Source organism: Dipodomys ordii, unplaced genomic scaffold (genome assembly GCF_000151885.1).
Source record: "Dipodomys ordii isolate 6190 unplaced genomic scaffold, Dord_2.0 Scaffold5, whole genome shotgun sequence".
In the NCBI taxonomy this organism is placed as follows: domain Eukaryota; kingdom Metazoa; phylum Chordata; class Mammalia; order Rodentia; family Heteromyidae; genus Dipodomys; species Dipodomys ordii.
Genome location: NW_012267221.1, coordinates 11,315,250 through 11,332,189, shown reverse-complemented (window position 1 = coordinate 11,332,189; position 16,940 = coordinate 11,315,250). Strand labels below are relative to the sequence as shown.

At 35.8% G+C, this 16,940-nt stretch overlaps 1 protein-coding gene across 6 annotated transcripts in view; it reads left to right on the top strand.

Annotated features, from left to right (window-relative positions):
- Positions 1 to 16,940, top strand: part of Baz2b (bromodomain adjacent to zinc finger domain, 2B) — a 234,560-nt gene that overhangs the window by 193,125 nt on the left and 24,495 nt on the right. For all 6 annotated transcript variants that reach the window (XM_013029108.1, XM_013029116.1, XM_013029100.1 and 3 more), the window contains 6 exons: positions 2,890 to 3,030; positions 6,663 to 6,917; positions 7,734 to 7,948; positions 9,528 to 9,602; positions 11,349 to 11,592; positions 16,001 to 16,063. In XM_013029108.1, the coding sequence (XP_012884562.1) occupies positions 2,890 to 3,030; positions 6,663 to 6,917; positions 7,734 to 7,948; positions 9,528 to 9,602; positions 11,349 to 11,592; positions 16,001 to 16,063 (993 nt within the window). The remainder of the gene's footprint in view (positions 1 to 2,889; positions 3,031 to 6,662; positions 6,918 to 7,733; positions 7,949 to 9,527; positions 9,603 to 11,348; positions 11,593 to 16,000; positions 16,064 to 16,940) is intronic.

The window sequence follows — 16,940 nt, the reverse complement described above, 5'->3', positions numbered from 1 at the left end:
TCTTTGGGCCTGGCTTACTTCACTTAATATAATTTTTTCAAGCCTTTCCATTTCCTAACAAATGGGACAATGTCATTCTTTCTGATGGAGGTATAGAATCCATTGTGTATATATACCACATTTTTTTTTTTTGGGTCCGGTCGTGGGGCCTGAACTCTGGGCCTGGGCGGTGTCCCTCAGCTCTTCAGCTCAAGGCTAACACTCTACCACTTGAGCCACAGCGCCACTTCCGGCTTTTTTCTTTTTGCTTATGTGGTGCTGAGGAATCGAACCCAGGGCCTCATGCATGCGAGGCAAGCACTCTACCACTGAGCCAACTTCCCAGCCCAATACCACATTTTCTTGATCCATTCATCTACTGAAGGGCATCTGCGTTGGTTCCATATCTTAGCTATGGTAAATAATGCTGCAGTAAACATAGTTGTGCTGGTAGCTTTACTGTGGTCTTGTTTGTGATCATTCGGGTAAATGCCCAAAAGTGGGATTGCTGGGTCATAGGGAAGTTCCATGTGGAGTCTTTTGAGAAACCTCCATATTACTTTCCAAAGTGATTGAACCAAGTTTACACTCCCACCAACAATGCAGTAGGGTTTCCTTCTGTCCACATCCCCTCCAGCATGTGTTGTTATTAGAGTTCTTGATTATAGCCATTCTAACTGGGGTGAGGTGGTATCTCAGTGTTGTTTTGATTTGCATTTCTTTTATGACTAGGGAGGTTGAGCATTTCTTCATATATCTATTCGCCATCCTTCCTTCCTCTTCAGAAAAGTTTTTCTGTAAGTCTTTAGCCCACTTATTTATTGGGCAGTTGTTTCTTTGAGGATTTGTTGTTGGGGGATTTAATTTTCTGAGTTCCAGTTATATTTTAGGTATGAGACCTTTGTCCATTGTATGGCTAGTGAAGATCTTCTCCCAATCCATGGTCTTTCTATTGATCTTGCTAGCTATGCCCTTTGCCATGCAGAAGCTCTGCAATTTCATGCAATCCCATTTGTCCAACCTTTCTTTGATTTGTTGTGTTTTGGGGTCTCTATTAAGAAAATTTCGGCCTGTGCCAAGGAGACCTAGGCTTTCTCCTATTCCGTCCTGTAAGGTTTTCAGGGTGTGTGCTTTGATTCTGAGGACTTTGATCCATTTGGAGTTCATTCTGGTGTAGGGTGATATATAAGCATCTGGCTTTACTTTTCTACAAGTGATTAACCAATTTTGCCAGCACCATTTACTGAAGAGGCTGTCTTTCTTCCATTCTATTTTTTTTTAGCTCCCTTATCAAAGATTAGATGGCTATATGTCTGTGGGTTCATTTCTGGGTTTTCAGTTCTATTCCATTGGTCCTGAGGTCTGTTCTTGGGCCAGTACCAAGCTGTTTTGATTACTATGGCTTTGTAGTAGAGTTGAAATTTGGTATTGGTATTCTTCCAGCACTGTTTTTTTCTGTTAAGGATCATTTTTGCTGTTTGAGGTCTTTTATTGTTCCATATGAATTTTTGGATTGCCTCTTCTATTTCCTTGAAGAATGAGGTTGGAATATTGATAGGTATCACATTGAATTTGTAAATAGCCTTGGGAAGTATTGCCATTTTCACGATGTTGATCCTTCAATCCAGGAACATGGGAGGTTTTTCCAAGTTCTGTTTTGATGTCCTTTCTAGGTTTTTAAAGTTTTCATCATAGAGTTCTTTCACTTTTTGGTTAAGTTAATTCCTAGGTATTTTATTTTTTGTGGGCCTTTTACGAATGGAGTTGCTTTCCTGATTTCAGCCACGCTTTTCTCATTTGTTGACATACAGAAAGCCATTGATTTTTGAGGGTTAATTTTATACCCTGCTACTTTGCCAAAGTTTTGAATCAACTTGAGTAATTTGGCAGTGGAATCCATGGGATTCTTTAAATACAAGATCATGTCATCTGCAAAAAGGGCGAGTTTTACTTCATCTTTCCCTATTCGGATCCCTTTTATGTTTGCATCTTATTCTGACAATTCTCTTCTTTATAGCAAGGACAAAACACAAACTTTTTCTTATGGCACAGAATTTTGGATTCAGGAGTTATGTTGCTCTTGGTAGACGGTTATTATACCACTTGAGCCACATCCCCTTTTTCCCTTTGGTGATTCCCATGGAAGTGGGATTACAGTTTCACTCTACCATGCATACTTTATTTGTTACATTGGCAATCTCATTTTTACTTAGGCTGGTCTTGAACCAATTCCTCTTTCTTAGCCAGAATTACAGGCATGAGGTACCATATCTGCATCAAAACATTTATGGAATGCCTTCAGAATTACCTTCAGACTTGCTATCCTACATTATTTTAAGTGTTCTTTATGGTGGTAAATAATATCTCATATATTTCATCCCCAGTATTGTTTTAGACTAGATAATCCATGTTGGAAGAAATGCTTCTGCAAATCCACACAGTACTTTGCTGCTGTGAAACCTCCTTTGCTTCCTCTAGCCACACATATTGTGCTGATACTAGTCAAATTTGTTTTATGATAGTTGCTTATGTTTATTTTATTTACATACCTCCTCTTAGTAATATTTGATTTTCATGACCTGTCAAAGGATTGAAATTATTCATGAAGACTATTAACATAGTCTTTCTTAAATCTAACCTTGATATTAAGTATTATAGAAGCATTGTAAGATTTTTGTCTTATTTCATATTCTTAAGATATGATTGTGTCAAAAGATTATTTTGAAGTTCAAAGAGTGAAAATAATTAAACCGAAGTAAATCATTGTTATAAATTTTTCTAGACTAATGGTAAATTTATTTCTAAAATATTTTTGTTCACTGAAATATGCACTTTGATCACTTTAACTTTCAACTGGAGTTGTTTTCAAACATTTAAAATGAATAAGGAGAGTTTGATTTTCTTTTGAAGGAAAAAGAGCGGTTGAAACAAGAAAAACGTGATGAGAAAAGATTAAATAAAGAGCGTAAACTGGAGCAACGGAGATTAGAACTAGAAATTGCAAAGGAGCTAAAGAAGCCAAATGAAGACATGTGCTTAGCAGACCAAAAGGTAACTTACATTACCTGAAGGTTATTTCAGAAATAAGTTTAATTTTTCCTTGATTCCTTTGCTAGAGTTACCACTATGAAAGCCTTAATTTTTGTCTAGTGTGGTAGACTTGCAAATCTAGGTTATATTGTTTCTCTTGGAGAGCCACCAAGATGGAGTTCTTATTCTGATAATATCAGTTCTTACTATATCATTAGAGCTCTAAATATTTTTTAATTTATTGTTATTATAGAGGTATTATACAGAGGGGTTACTTTTACATGTATCAGGTAATGAGTACATTTCCTTGCATACAGTGTCATGTCTTCCCTCCCTCTTTCCCATTCCCTCCTTCCCATCTCCACTCATGAGTTGTATAGTTCACTTTCATCAATGTCCAGTGAGCTCCACTGCTGTACTTTCTCACCCTTTTTCCTTGTATTCTGTGCCTTCCCTCCCACCTTCTCACAGATATCTATATACCTTTTAATTTTAATGGATAACTGTAGAAATTTTCAAAGAATAATCTCAGAAGTACTTCCATGTTTTATTTGATTCTTCCCAGGTATTCAGGCATAGGAAGATCTAACTTCTCAGGGCCCATAGATCTTTAAATAAATCAGGGTTTTAATCTGTATTGCCTCCAGTGCTTTAGTCATGGTAGCTAACCTTTATTGGACTATATGTTAACATCATGTTAGGAGCTAAGAGAAGATATGATTTATATTATTTATCTACTTCTCAAAGTCCCTAGAAACTAGTGTTTATCTTCAATACAGATGAGAAAACTGAGACACAAACAGCTTAAGAAACTTGCTGTGATTACAGAGCTTGTGTTTAGGCCACAGCTTATTACACTTTTGAGTACATGCTGTTTCTCATCTTGCAAGCCCAAAATTGATGTTCCACCACAGCACCCATGTGTTTTTCTTTTATGGTATGGTGCTTTATAGGCATGTAATGTTGCTTTAACATATAACAGTAGCAATTGAGTTCAATCCTATAACTCTAGCCTACTCAGAAAGTAAAGATCTGAGGATCTTGGTTCAAAGCCAGCCCAGGCAAGAAAGTCTGAGATATTCTTATCTCTTAACTAACCACAAAAACCTAGAAGTGGAACCACAAAAAAACTTTAAGCGGTAGCATGTAGCCTTGAACAAAGAAACTCAGGCATAGTACCCAGGCTAAGTTCAAGCCCCAGGACCAGAACCAAAAAATAAAATAAAATAAAAATGTAGAAATTTAGAAAGACCAAAATAATGTTGGCAAGTGACATGAGGTGTTAAACTTTTGGGAGTAGAAATCAGTTTTAGTCTTATTAGGCATAGTTAAGACAATGGCACTCTTGTTAAGTATATCAATAATGCATACATTGCTGGGAAGGTGGCTCAGTGGTAGAGCGCTTGCCTTGCATGCCTGAGACCTTGGGTTCGATTCCTCAGCACCACATAAGCAAAAAGAAAAAAGCCAGAAGTGGTGCTGTGGCTCAAGTGGTGAGTGCTAGCCTTGAGCTAGCGCTGAGGGACAGTGCCCAGACCCACAGTTCAGGCCCCACGACCGGACCCCCCCAAAATACATATATTCTCTTTACTGTTACCCCATAATATTTTGTTTAGTCTGTACCATTTGCAGTTTGTATTTACTTATATACTACATTCAGCTGGTGGTTATCTTCTTGACTTAAATAAGATCATTTCTAGTGTGCTTAAAGTAAACTTTTTGTTCCATGGGGAGAATTTAATTACATTGATATACTATTTATTTATATAGCATAGATATTTTTCAGTAAAAATTAAAGTATACCTACAAGTTTGATTTGAATGTTTAAACTTTCTAAGCAGAAACTTTAATTTCATGTAGTACTGTTTGTCAGTTCTTGTTCACATCCTCTGGTCAGCTGGAGGCCTATTCAGAAAAAATTTACCTGTGCTTATAACTTGCAGAGTTCTTTCTATACCTTCTTGCAGTAGACTTAAAGCTTCAGGTCTTACTTTGAGTCTTTGATCCATCTGGAGTTGATTTTTGTACAGAATGAGAGCTTCGAGTCTAGTTTCAGTCTCCAGCAAATAACCAGTTTTCCCAGCACCATTTCTTAAAGAGAATGTATTTTCTCCATTGTATGTTCTTGGCTTATTTGTCAAAAATTTGCTGGGTATGGCTATATACTTTTATCCCTAGGTCTTCTGTACTATTCCATTAGATCTGCTTATGTGCCAGTACCAAGTTTGTGGGGGTTTGTTGTTGTTGTTTTGTTTTAACTATAGCTATGTAGTATAATTTGAAGCCAAAAATTGTAATACCTCCAAAGAATTATAGTTAGAATTATATGTGCTATTTGGCATCTTTTATGCCTCCATATGAATTTTTGGAATGATTTTTCTAAATCGAATTATATTGAATCTGTAGATTGCCTTTAGCAGTATGACCATTCCATGAGAGCAGGAAGGCTTTCTATCTGCTGATGTCATCTTCAGTTTTTTTCTTCAAGGTTTTATAGTTTTCATGGTTAAATGTCTTTTATGTCCCTGGTTAATACCTAGACATTTTACTATTTTTAGGCTTTTATGAAAATGGAGTGCTTTCCTTAATTTCTTTCTCAGCCTATTCATTGATATTATATAGAAAAGTTACTAGTTTTTGATTGTTTGTTTTATATGCTGCTATATTTTTGACATCTTGGTGGACTATATAGGCTCTGTTAAGCATAAGATCTTATCATCAGCAAAGAGGAATAATTTGACTCTTACTCCTTCGAGTCCCCTCTTGTTTCCTTTTCCTGCCCTATTGCTCTGACTAGGAATTCTAGTACCATATTGAAAAGAGTGGGGGCAAAGGAGCATGTTTTTAAACACAGACCACAAATGGAAATGTTGTACGTCATTTATTTTTTCTATTGAAATTTAAAGTTCTCCACAAAAATATTCTTAATTTAGATTAGCTATTACTCAATTTCATAAATCTTTATTACTAGTGCTATAACTTAGTCACTAAGGTGTTAATATGTGAACATATTTGAGAGCTTGTGACAGATAGCTGATTGTGCTACTGAAACTCATATGAATGCTTTGTCAAACATAGGCAACCTCAAAATCTCTAGTTGTATTATAATTAGTTTCACATTCAGAGCCCTGAGGTCTAGTAAGACAGACCTAATCATTTATCTATATTCATCAGTAAGTACCTTTCTCTCCATCCAGAAAGACTGCGAGCCATGTTGTTATTTTCTGGGCAACCAAAACAAGTATGGATATCAAATATCTCCATTATCAGAAGAAATTAGTACATATTCCCCTAATAAGTACATCTATAATAAAGTACTTTTGAGGGTACATTTCATTTCTTCTGTTTTTTCCTAGCCTTTTCAATATACAACCCATAATTTATTAATATGGGTTAATTCAAGTCAGCATTGTTTTTCAGAGATGAATTTCAGTTCATATGGAGGTCAGACAAATTTCCTGGCTATTACTTATGTTTAAGACACTGTACCTTGTATTGTGGAGGTTGCAGAAATGCCCAAGAAACATGGCATCCAAAGAAAAAAGCACCACTAGTCAATATAGGGGCAAGAAAGATAACAACATTCTTTGTTTTAAAAAATCAACCATCACTTTTTGAAGGTATTTTAAACTTGATTCATGTTTTATTTTCAGCCTTTGCCAGAGTTGCCTCGTATTCCAGGACTTGTTCTCTCTGGAAGTACATTTTCAGACTGTCTCATGGTGGTGCAGTTCTTACGAAACTTTGGTAAAGTTTTGGGCTTTGATGTGAATATTGATGTTCCAAACCTGAGTGTTCTTCAAGAGGGATTACTAAATATAGGGGACAGCATGGGTGAAGTCCAAGACCTACTGGTGAGGCTCCTCTCCGCTGCTGTGTGTGATCCAGGTCTAATTACAGGATACAAGGTAAAAAACAAAAACAAAATATAAGAGTCGTTTTAAACATGTACTATCAGCGCATTTGTACCATAATAGCAGAAGATTGCGTAGAGTGATCATATTTTTCTCATAAAGTTAAATGTCAATTTTCATTAGTTTATACCTGGCGCAAACATAGAAGAACTTGGTTGTAAATGTAGACCTTCCTTTCTCAGTTATTTTGTTTTATTCTAGCTTTAGGCTATGACCCAGTTCATTTAAGGAAAGCAAAACCAGAATTCATAATTCATAGGACAATTAGAACTTCTTTGTGCCTTCTGAAATTATACTTGGCTTCATTCAATCATTGTAAATAATAGAGGCACTTGACAAGGTGTCTATAGACCATCAGATTCAGAATTGATTTGGCATTTAGGCGTAGTGGTACATGCCTATGATCACAGCTACTCTGCAGGGAAAATCAAGAGGAGAAGATCATGAGTTTGAGGCCAACCTAAGCAAAAAGGGAGCATGAGACCTTGTCTCAAAGAAAGCTTGCTAGATTATTTAGTTTCTACAGCCCACCAGTATCCATGCTTTCTATTTTAAAGATGAAAATTGTGTCAATAATATATTGTCTCAGTGTGACTTTAAACCAAAAGTTTGAAGAAGGAACTGAACAATGCATGTTCTTGAATGTTTGTCTATAATCTGTTGCTTATTTTTTACCTCCACATCAAACTATGAATAAAGCATTTATCAGTAATATCTAGAACATATCTAGAACAAGTATTGTTAATCTTACTGTTTATTTATTATGAATGGGTATGATAAATATTGATTAAAAATGCCAAACTTTTATAGGCCAAAACAGCTCTTGGAGAACATTTGCTGAATGTTGGTGTGAACCGAGACAATGTGTCTGAGGTTTTACAGATTTTTATGGAAAATCACTGTGGACAAACTGAGCTCACTGAAAGCCTGAAGACCAAAGCTTTTCAGGCTCACACTCCAGCACAGAAGGCTTCAATCCTGGCTTTCCTGATCAATGAATTGGCATGCAGTAAGAGTGTGGTGAGGTAAGCACATACATGACCAGGGTTTTCTGATGCTTATTTCCTGGTTTAAATTTGTCATTACAGAGGAATATACCTTGCATGTAGAAAATTTAGAATTATAGATTAGAACAAGAAGAACGTTAAAGTTGTAAGTTCTTACCCATTCAGAAAAAAACCACTAATACTTTTATGTAGTTCTTAAAATACATTTGCTCTTTACAAATATATAGAGCAAATTTTTATATCATTGCTTTTTGCAATTAATATGTAATGTTTTAAAGTATTTCTTTGTCATTTATTGGGGAATATTAGGTTATACTGTATTTACACAGCCAATAGTCTTGGTCCCCCTTTCATTTAATAATTTTATTCTGTATATACTATATATTAGATAGATAGGTAGAAAAATATATAGTTCTTTTTTGCTTAAGTCCTAGAACCTATCACCATATTTTTTTTTTTTTTTTTTTGCCAGTCGTGGGGCCTGAACTCTGGGCCTGGGCGCTGTCCCTTAGCTCGGCGAGCACTCTACCACTTGACCCTCAACCCCAGTTCTGGCTTTTTCTGCTTATGTAGTGCTGAGGAATCAAACCCAGGGCCTCGTGCATGCAAGGCAAGCGCTCTACACTGAGCCACCTTCCCAGCCCCTATCACCATAATTTTTCTTTCCTTAAAATCTTTGAGGACAGATGGCTACCCGATTTTCCTAGTAGTCATAGAATTAGTCAGCCACTTGATCTTTGGTTTTATGCTAAATAAGTTCTGCACTCTATCATTTGTAACTTCTGAAATTCTAAATTAATACTCAGCATTTCAAGATCTGTGAACAAATCTATGATCATGCTGATCTTCCGATTAATTATTTCACAGATTTTAATTATGCTACTTTCAGTCTTTTACTTTTTTAGAAAAAAGGATCAACCCAAATACTCAGAGCCATGTGATTCTAACATTGCTGGACATTTTTGTTTCTCTGTTCATATCTTAGCCACTCTGTTAAATTGAAATGATTTTCTTTGTTTTTGCTATTCTTTGGTACAATATCATAGAATGTAATCCCCAAGTTTTATAATTTTATAATAGAATAATTTTATTAAGCATAATCATGATAATGAATACACTGAAAAGCAGTTTTTTAAACATACATATACATTGCTGCATAAATTCAATGTAAATAATACAATAGCAGTTTCTACCTTAGAGAAAAGCACCATTGTAACCTATAAACATCTCTAGACATACTATTTTCAGCATCTGTTTGGACATTTATGTACACACTCAGATAGATATTATCTGAAGATAGGTATCTTAAATGCTTTGGTTTTGGAATTATCATACCCTAAATATAGACAAACCAAAATGGAATATTGTCTTCGGAAGGCAATGCATGGATAGTTCCTTCCTTAGTTTAATGTGGACATCTGGTGAGTTTCCTAATATTAATGGTGTATCCACTGAAGATATGACACAAATGCATTTGCATATATGAGCATGTATGTCCAAGTAGTGATAGGCGGTAAATTGTATCATTTTATTTACAAAAATGATTACATTTTATAAATGGATTAATTTTTATCTTAATACGTTTTTGTTTTGGCAGTGAAATTGATAAGAACATTGATTATATGTCAAACTTGAGGAGAGATAAATGGGTAGTTGAAGGTAAACTCCGCAAGTAAGTTCTGTTTATCATTGTTAATATATTTTTCCTTTTGTACAACTTTCTAGTAGAATATATGACTGCAAAGATAGAATAATAAACTTTACTTTTTCCAAAGGAAAGATCATGTTTAGTTTAAATATATGAAATTAAGAAAACTCAGTGCCAGAATCTGCAATGTACAAAAAGTATAATGAGATTTGTTGATTTTATATGCTTAGAAATTAAAAGAATTCTCTTTCAGAGAAGTTAAGCAACCCACCTTCCTTTTTTAAAATTTATTTTTATTGTAAAGGTGATATACGGGGGATTACAGTTACATAAGTCAGGTAATGAGCAATTTTTTTTATTTTTTGGTCGGTCGTGGGGCTTGAACTTTGGGCTTGGGCGCTGTCCCTGCGCTCTTCATCTCAAGGCAAGCACTCTACCACTTGAGCCACAGTACCACTTCCAGATTTCTGGTGGTTTATTGGCAAGAAGAGTCTCAAGGACTTTCCTGCCCGGGCTGGCTTTGAACTGCGATCCTCAGATCTCAGCTTCCTGAGTAGCTAGGATTACAGGCATGAGCCACCGGCGCCCAGCAACATTTCTTTTTGAATAGTGTCACCTCTCTCATGTTCTCCCAATTCTCCCCTTCTCAACCCCCTCCCTCCCAAGTTGGGTGGTTCATTTTCAACATAGTATCTAGTGAATATCACTGCTGAAATAGTTCACCCTTTGTCCCATTATTTGTATTTTCCCCTTATCCCCCCTCAAACAGATAAACTTTCCCACAAGATAAAAAGCACAGAAATCAAAAACAGCGACAAAAGGATAAGGGCAAAAATAAAAAAAATAAAAATCACAAAAAGTAAAATAAAAAACTTCTTGTTTCTGTTTCTTGGAGTTTCAATAAATATCATTTCTATGATTGATACTCAGGTTATTTTTGTCATAAATATAAACTGTGTAGAACTACCCTTTTTTTCCCTTAATGACTTACAGAATCTATCCAGATCTATTCAATACTAAAACTTAATTATCTTGCTAGGCTATAATACAATAAAATTGTTCAACCTCTGTGTTAAGAGGATAGTTTAATCAGCCAAGGTGATACTGTTTGTAATCTTAGCACTCCCAAAGTTGATGCAGGAAGATTGCAAATTCAAGTCCACCCTATATTTCATAGTGAGACCCTGTCTCAAGTTCAAACAAGAAAGAAAAAAAAATAGGATAGTTTCTTTACATTAATTTGAACTGAAATTTATTCAGTCACATAAAGATCAGGGATTATCATTTACCTGACCATTGTTAGAATTGATCTTTTCAGCCTTTATAGGCTTGTTTTTTTTTGTCGGTTGTGGGTCTTGAACTCTGGGCTTGAGTGCTGTCCCTGCACTCTTCAGCTCAAGGCAAGCGCTCTATCACTGAGCCACAGCGCCACTTATAGGTTTTTTTTATGTCTTCTAATTGCCAAAACTTAAGAATAGCTTGAAAATTAACATAATAATGTATGACAGTATAGTTCCTAAGTTTCCTTACTTATGTTTTTTAAATTCTGTGATTTGCTTTTTCAAACAGGATCTTGACTTGCTGTATAGCCCAGGCTCTCCTTGAGCTCTTGATTTTCCTGTCTCAAGTACTGCTTCTTGATTCTAATGTTTATTGTTAATGATGTAGTCTTTACTCTGAGAGAAGTACCATGAGGCATATTTTACTTAAAACTTATGCTCTTTTTCAAATATCTAAGTATGTCATATCACGCTTTTATAATACTTAAAGGCTTAGAATCATCCATGCTAAGAAGACAGGCAAAAGAGACACCTCTTGTGGCATTGACCTTGGCGAAGAGCAGCATCCTTTGGGCACACCCACTCCAGGGCGCAAGCGAAGAAGGAAGGGAGGAGACAGTGATTATGATGATGATGATGACGATGATAGTGATGACCAAGCTGATGAGGACGATGAGGATGAAGAAGATAAAGATGACAAAAAAGGGAAGAAGACTGATATCTGTGAAGATGAGGTAATCAAATTTAGGTTAATTTTTTTATGACTTGACATGCTGAAAAAACAACATGGAGTTTGGAGTCAACATATTTGCAGTTCAGTTCAGTTGTGTCACTTGTCTCAGTTTCTTTATCTGAAAAGTAAAGATGTTTTGTTCTTTTGTATTTTGTTTTGCAGTGTTCAGATTCAAACTTGAGGCCTCACCTAAGTGAGGGCTGTCATCCCATTCTGAAAAGTGAATATTATAGAATTCATCTTACAAAATTTTTTGTGCTTAAGTAAATAATGGATAGCATGCCTCTACACAGAACACAATTAGAGCAAATAAAAGGTTTTCTTTATATGTACAGCCATGTGCATGTTGACATTTCAGCCAGCACATATGTGACAGCATTCCCAATTAGGATAGTTTGTAGAAGTATACTCTATGATATTGATGCGGTTAAATCATCTAACAATATATTTCTCAGGATGTATCTCCATTAAGTGACACATGCTTATAATTACTTGAGAATTCTCCAAAAAGTTGCAAAAAGCTTAATTTCAGATTTTCTCTTTCATATCTATAAATATATTGTCATGTTTAGTGAAAATGGTGTATTTCTCAAATGGCAGTTACTCTTTCTCTAGTTTTAGAGAATTTAAATGGAAGGTGGAGAATATACTGAACATCCCCTATTAACTCAGTCTTACTGGTGAAGCTTTGTAAAAGGAAAATTCAGTGTTGAAACAAATTTGCTAGGGGAGGATATTTACAATTTGCTTGGACATTACACAGGAAAGGCATTTAGACTTCCTGAAGATTAAACTCATCAAAGTGTTTCTGAACTTAACAGCTAAGGCTTTTACACCCTTGAGTGAATGTTAATCGTAGGAAGAACCTAGGAAGGTGTGTCCCAGTCAAGGGGTAAGCATGAGCCTAGGGTTCCGAGCTGTGAAACCACATGTCAACTCAGTGAAGAGTCTGTGCAGAAGAACAGTGACCTGATAGGGTTCAGTAAATCATAAAAAACAGAAATGACAGAATGGTCAGACTTAATTTTAAAATATTTCATTCTAGCATCTTGATGGGGACTAATAGAGTAAGATAAGTTCAGACGTGCAAAGATTAGCCATAAAGTATTGTAAGAGTTTAGATGCGTTGTGAAGGATCTGAAATTAGAACAGTGGTAGTTGGGTTGAGTAGGAAAGGACTCAAATATTTAGGGGAAGAATGAGGAAGATTTGAACATGGACACTGTGTAGGTGGATGAGGGGGAAGACTGCCTGATACCTATCTGCTTTCAGAGACTGCATGTTCTTGTTGCTTCCAAGATGGGGAAGTCAGGCCATATGGTAAATAGATGACTGGAGAGAGGAAAAGTTAACAGGACAGATAACTGAAGACAGGAAATGTCAGTAGGTTTATTTTAGACTTGTAGATTTCAAAGTAACTAGATAAAAGTTCAGTAGTCAGTTACATTTAGAACCTGAATCCTGAAGAAGAGTTTAGTCTTGAAGATACAGATCAGAGTGCTGTCAGCTCATAGATGATAGCTTCAGATCATGATATGGATGAAATTGCCCAGGAACATTGATTTCTAGTATATTCAGGTTGGGATACAGTCCCTAGGCTGTTTCCTATTCTACCAGAGTCCAGAAGGCTCATCATTCTAGAAGGAAGAGTCAGAGAGGTAGGAAATTTCTGTATTTGATTGCACATCCCAGTCCTCCTCAGGGTTCAATGATTCATTTGGATGATTCACAGAATTGGGCGTATAGCTATGAATTACTACACAAAAGGAAACAAAGCAATTATCCAAGAATGTAGGGGGTGAGTCCAGAGGAAATCAAGTGCATACTTCCAAAAGTTTTTCTCATTAAGTCACACATGCTGGACTTGCTTCCCCCAGCATTTACATATGTATAATGATGTCTATGAAGGAAGCTAATTAGAGACTCAGGGCTCAATTTCTCTCTTTTTTTTTTTTGAGGACAGTCATTTTTAATTTTGGACATGTGTAGCATGTGTCAACATTGTAGACTCTCTGAAGAAAGGCAGTTGTTCAGCTAGCATGTGTCAACATTGTAGACTCTCTGAAGAAAGGCAGTTGTTCAGCATCTTGTTAGCATAGTTTAGATTCTGTGGACCTATTTTATCAGTTAGTATGCAGCCTGCCTCCTTCATTCCAAGTTCTTACATGCCAGCCAGAGACCAACCATGAATGCAAACCATTCAAAGGAGTCTACTCTGTTGTCTTTTCTATACTTGTAGTAATAACAAAAATCAAGAAAATTAAACATTTTGTAAAGGAGAGTCTAAAAAACAATGCAAAAGCAGCAGGAGTCTAATGTGATAAGGATTGCAAGTGTTTGCTGGATTCAATAACATCAGGGTCACTGGTAACCAGTTTCATTACATGAATAATAGCAGACACCAGAAAAACAATTGAGTAATAATTAGTTAATGACAGAAGACTGTTTCAGACACGCTTCAGAAAGAAATAGTTCCTTGAGGAAGACAGAAAGCTAAGCATTTTACAGATATGAAAGCCATTATTTTTGGTTAAAACGAAAGAGTCACTAAAAGTACAAGAGGAGATTTAACAATAAAAGATAAAGAGTTGTGCAAGGTTCTTGTGTTACTAAAATTTTCATTCAAGGTAAAGGAACTAGCTTTGAAAAGTCAGTCTAACAGGAAAAGGCAATGTCATAAAGAGATGTACTATTGTGAGTATTTTGGGAAAGTTACCATAAGCCAGGAAAATGGACATGTATACAAGGTTACTATTTACCTTCTACCTGAGAGAAATACTAGAAATAATGAAAGGCTGCAGCAATGAGTTAAAAGACAACCTCCAGTGAGTCATTCCTTATGTCCTCAATGCCAAGAGTATTTACCTGAGTAAGACTACAAAGAATTCTTCATTTCTTGCTTTAACTCGAAGAGAAAAAGGCTTTCAAAGCTGGCCACCACTGGCTCATGCTTATACTAGTAGCTATTTGGGACACTGGGCAGAATAATCTATGAGACTCCATTTTCAGTGTAGCAAAAAACTGCGTTGAAGGTGTGGCTCAGGTGGCAGAATACTAGCAGAATAAACAAGCTACACAAGACAACAAGTGTGGATTTCCATGTACTTTCCTGAGAAGTTATTCCCATAAGTTAGAATTTATTTGTAGAAATTGTTTATTTCACCTGGCTCTTTTTTCCCTTAACTAGACTTGGTTTGTGCCCAGTATTGGCCCCAAACTCTCAGTCTTCCTGCCTCAGCCCCCCAGGTGCTGCATTATGGATATACACACACCACCACGCTGATATGACCTGGCTTCTTTTTGAAACAAAATTTATAGGCAATATACTTTATACATAAACTACTTAAAATCATTAATGTTTCTTTGGGGAGAGATGGGTCATTTAAAATAATATGTTACTTTTTAATATATGTTTATAGAGATAAGGTGTAAATTTATTGCAAATGTTTAGCTTGTTGCTAATGTGAGGAAGCAAGCTAAAATTTTTTGAAACAGCAAATATTTTTGGACTTAAGAGGTGAAATTAATATTTCCTTTAGCTGAGCATGGTGGTGCACACCTAGAATCTCAACACTCAGGCTGAAGCAGAAAAATCATGAATAGCCAGTCTAGAATACATAGTGAGACCCTGGTTTTTATTATTATTGTTGTTGTTGTTGCTGTTTGTTTGTGTGAGTTTTTCCCTTTGGATGATAAAAGTCATTCTTTGTAATATAGATTAGCAGATATATTATCAAATTCCTAAATAAAATTTCAACTACATAAGCAATCTGATTGATAAGCTAGACACATTTGTTCTCCAAAAATAGGGTAGCCTCTTGATTAAGTTATACACAGATTTGTCGGTACAATAGTTATTCCTTATGAGAGTTATTCCTGCAGAGAGATTTTCCATTAGGACCCACATGATCCCTTTTAATCTGGAGATACCTCTCTTGGATGTGAGGTTAAACTGACTGCAATGTCTGTAACCCCATTGATAGCAGGATTGATTCAGCCCTTGTGAGTGGCTAAGCAAGTGTCCTCTTCTTCCCTGATTGTTCCATGTGTCCCTCATAAAACTGCATGCCCAGGAAAGAGGCCATCCTTCCCTGGTTGAGGACTGGTCTTCAATCAAGGGTATACAACTAGCTGCATGTCCCTGCTAGAACCTCCACACAAAATACATTCCTGAACTAAGTCATAGCACTTTATCTCAAAGATGATTGCCTTTTCTTCTTATTCTTCATTCCTTCCACAAATGGGCTCTTCTCTTGATCATAGAGCAGTCTGTGGAGCAGGCTAGGTGTGTAGTTCAGTGGAGCATGCACCCAGCTTGTAAAAGGTCCTGGGTTCAGTCTTCATCATCAAACACATTGGATAATAAAACCTCAAAACAGATACATGATACTGTATTTTGTTATGTTTAGGATGAAGGTGACCAAGCAGCAAGTGTGGAAGAACTAGAAAAACAGATTGAAAAACTGAGTAAAGTAAGCACTTTTAAAAATAATGTTTACTTTTGTACAGAGTTTTTAAAATATCTGTATCGAATGGGATTTGTTTTCTAATTCCTAAGTAAAAGCAAGCTTTTGTAAGAAATTAAATGAAGAACTCTGCAAACATGTTCACAATTAAACCTTAAAAGTTTAATGCCAAGTTTTAGAAAGCCTCTTAAGATATTGAATGTAATCAGAATCTTTGAAGAAAATTTTCCATTGCCTTCTTTGTCTCTCCATATAAATACAAACTGTCAGTAAAGGCATGGCATGATTTCATAGAATTAATTTCTCAAAATATATAGTTGAGTTTCATAGTAATAGTGTCAGTATGAGAGGTTTTATTTTACATTTGTATGTTTGGGGTTTCATATTTTCTTGATTTATATACTTTGTATTTATGTACTTATTAAGAACTAAATTTCAGTAGTTTTAGTGAAATTTAAGATATGCTTTTTGTAAGAAAAAGAAGTGTCCAAAAGTATTATGAAATGCCTGTATATCATATCCAAGTTTCTTATCACCATTCTCTTTTAAAATTTAGACATTATTGCCTAGATTGACAGCATGCATATATAGCATATATAAGTTGAGCTCTAGTGTTCTATGCCTGTCTTCCTAGCTACTCCAGAGATTTAGTCCTGGAGGATCACAATTTGAAATCGCCCATGCAGAAAAGTCCATCTCCAATTAACTGAACTGGAGGCATGGCTCAAGTGGTAGAGCACCAGCCTTGAGTAAGAAAGCTGAGTGACTACTCAGGTCTGAGTTCAAGTCATGGTATTGGCACAGCAAACATAGCCAAAATAAGGATATATATATATAGTTGATTATGTATATTGATTACATATTAATGATACATTATTAATTA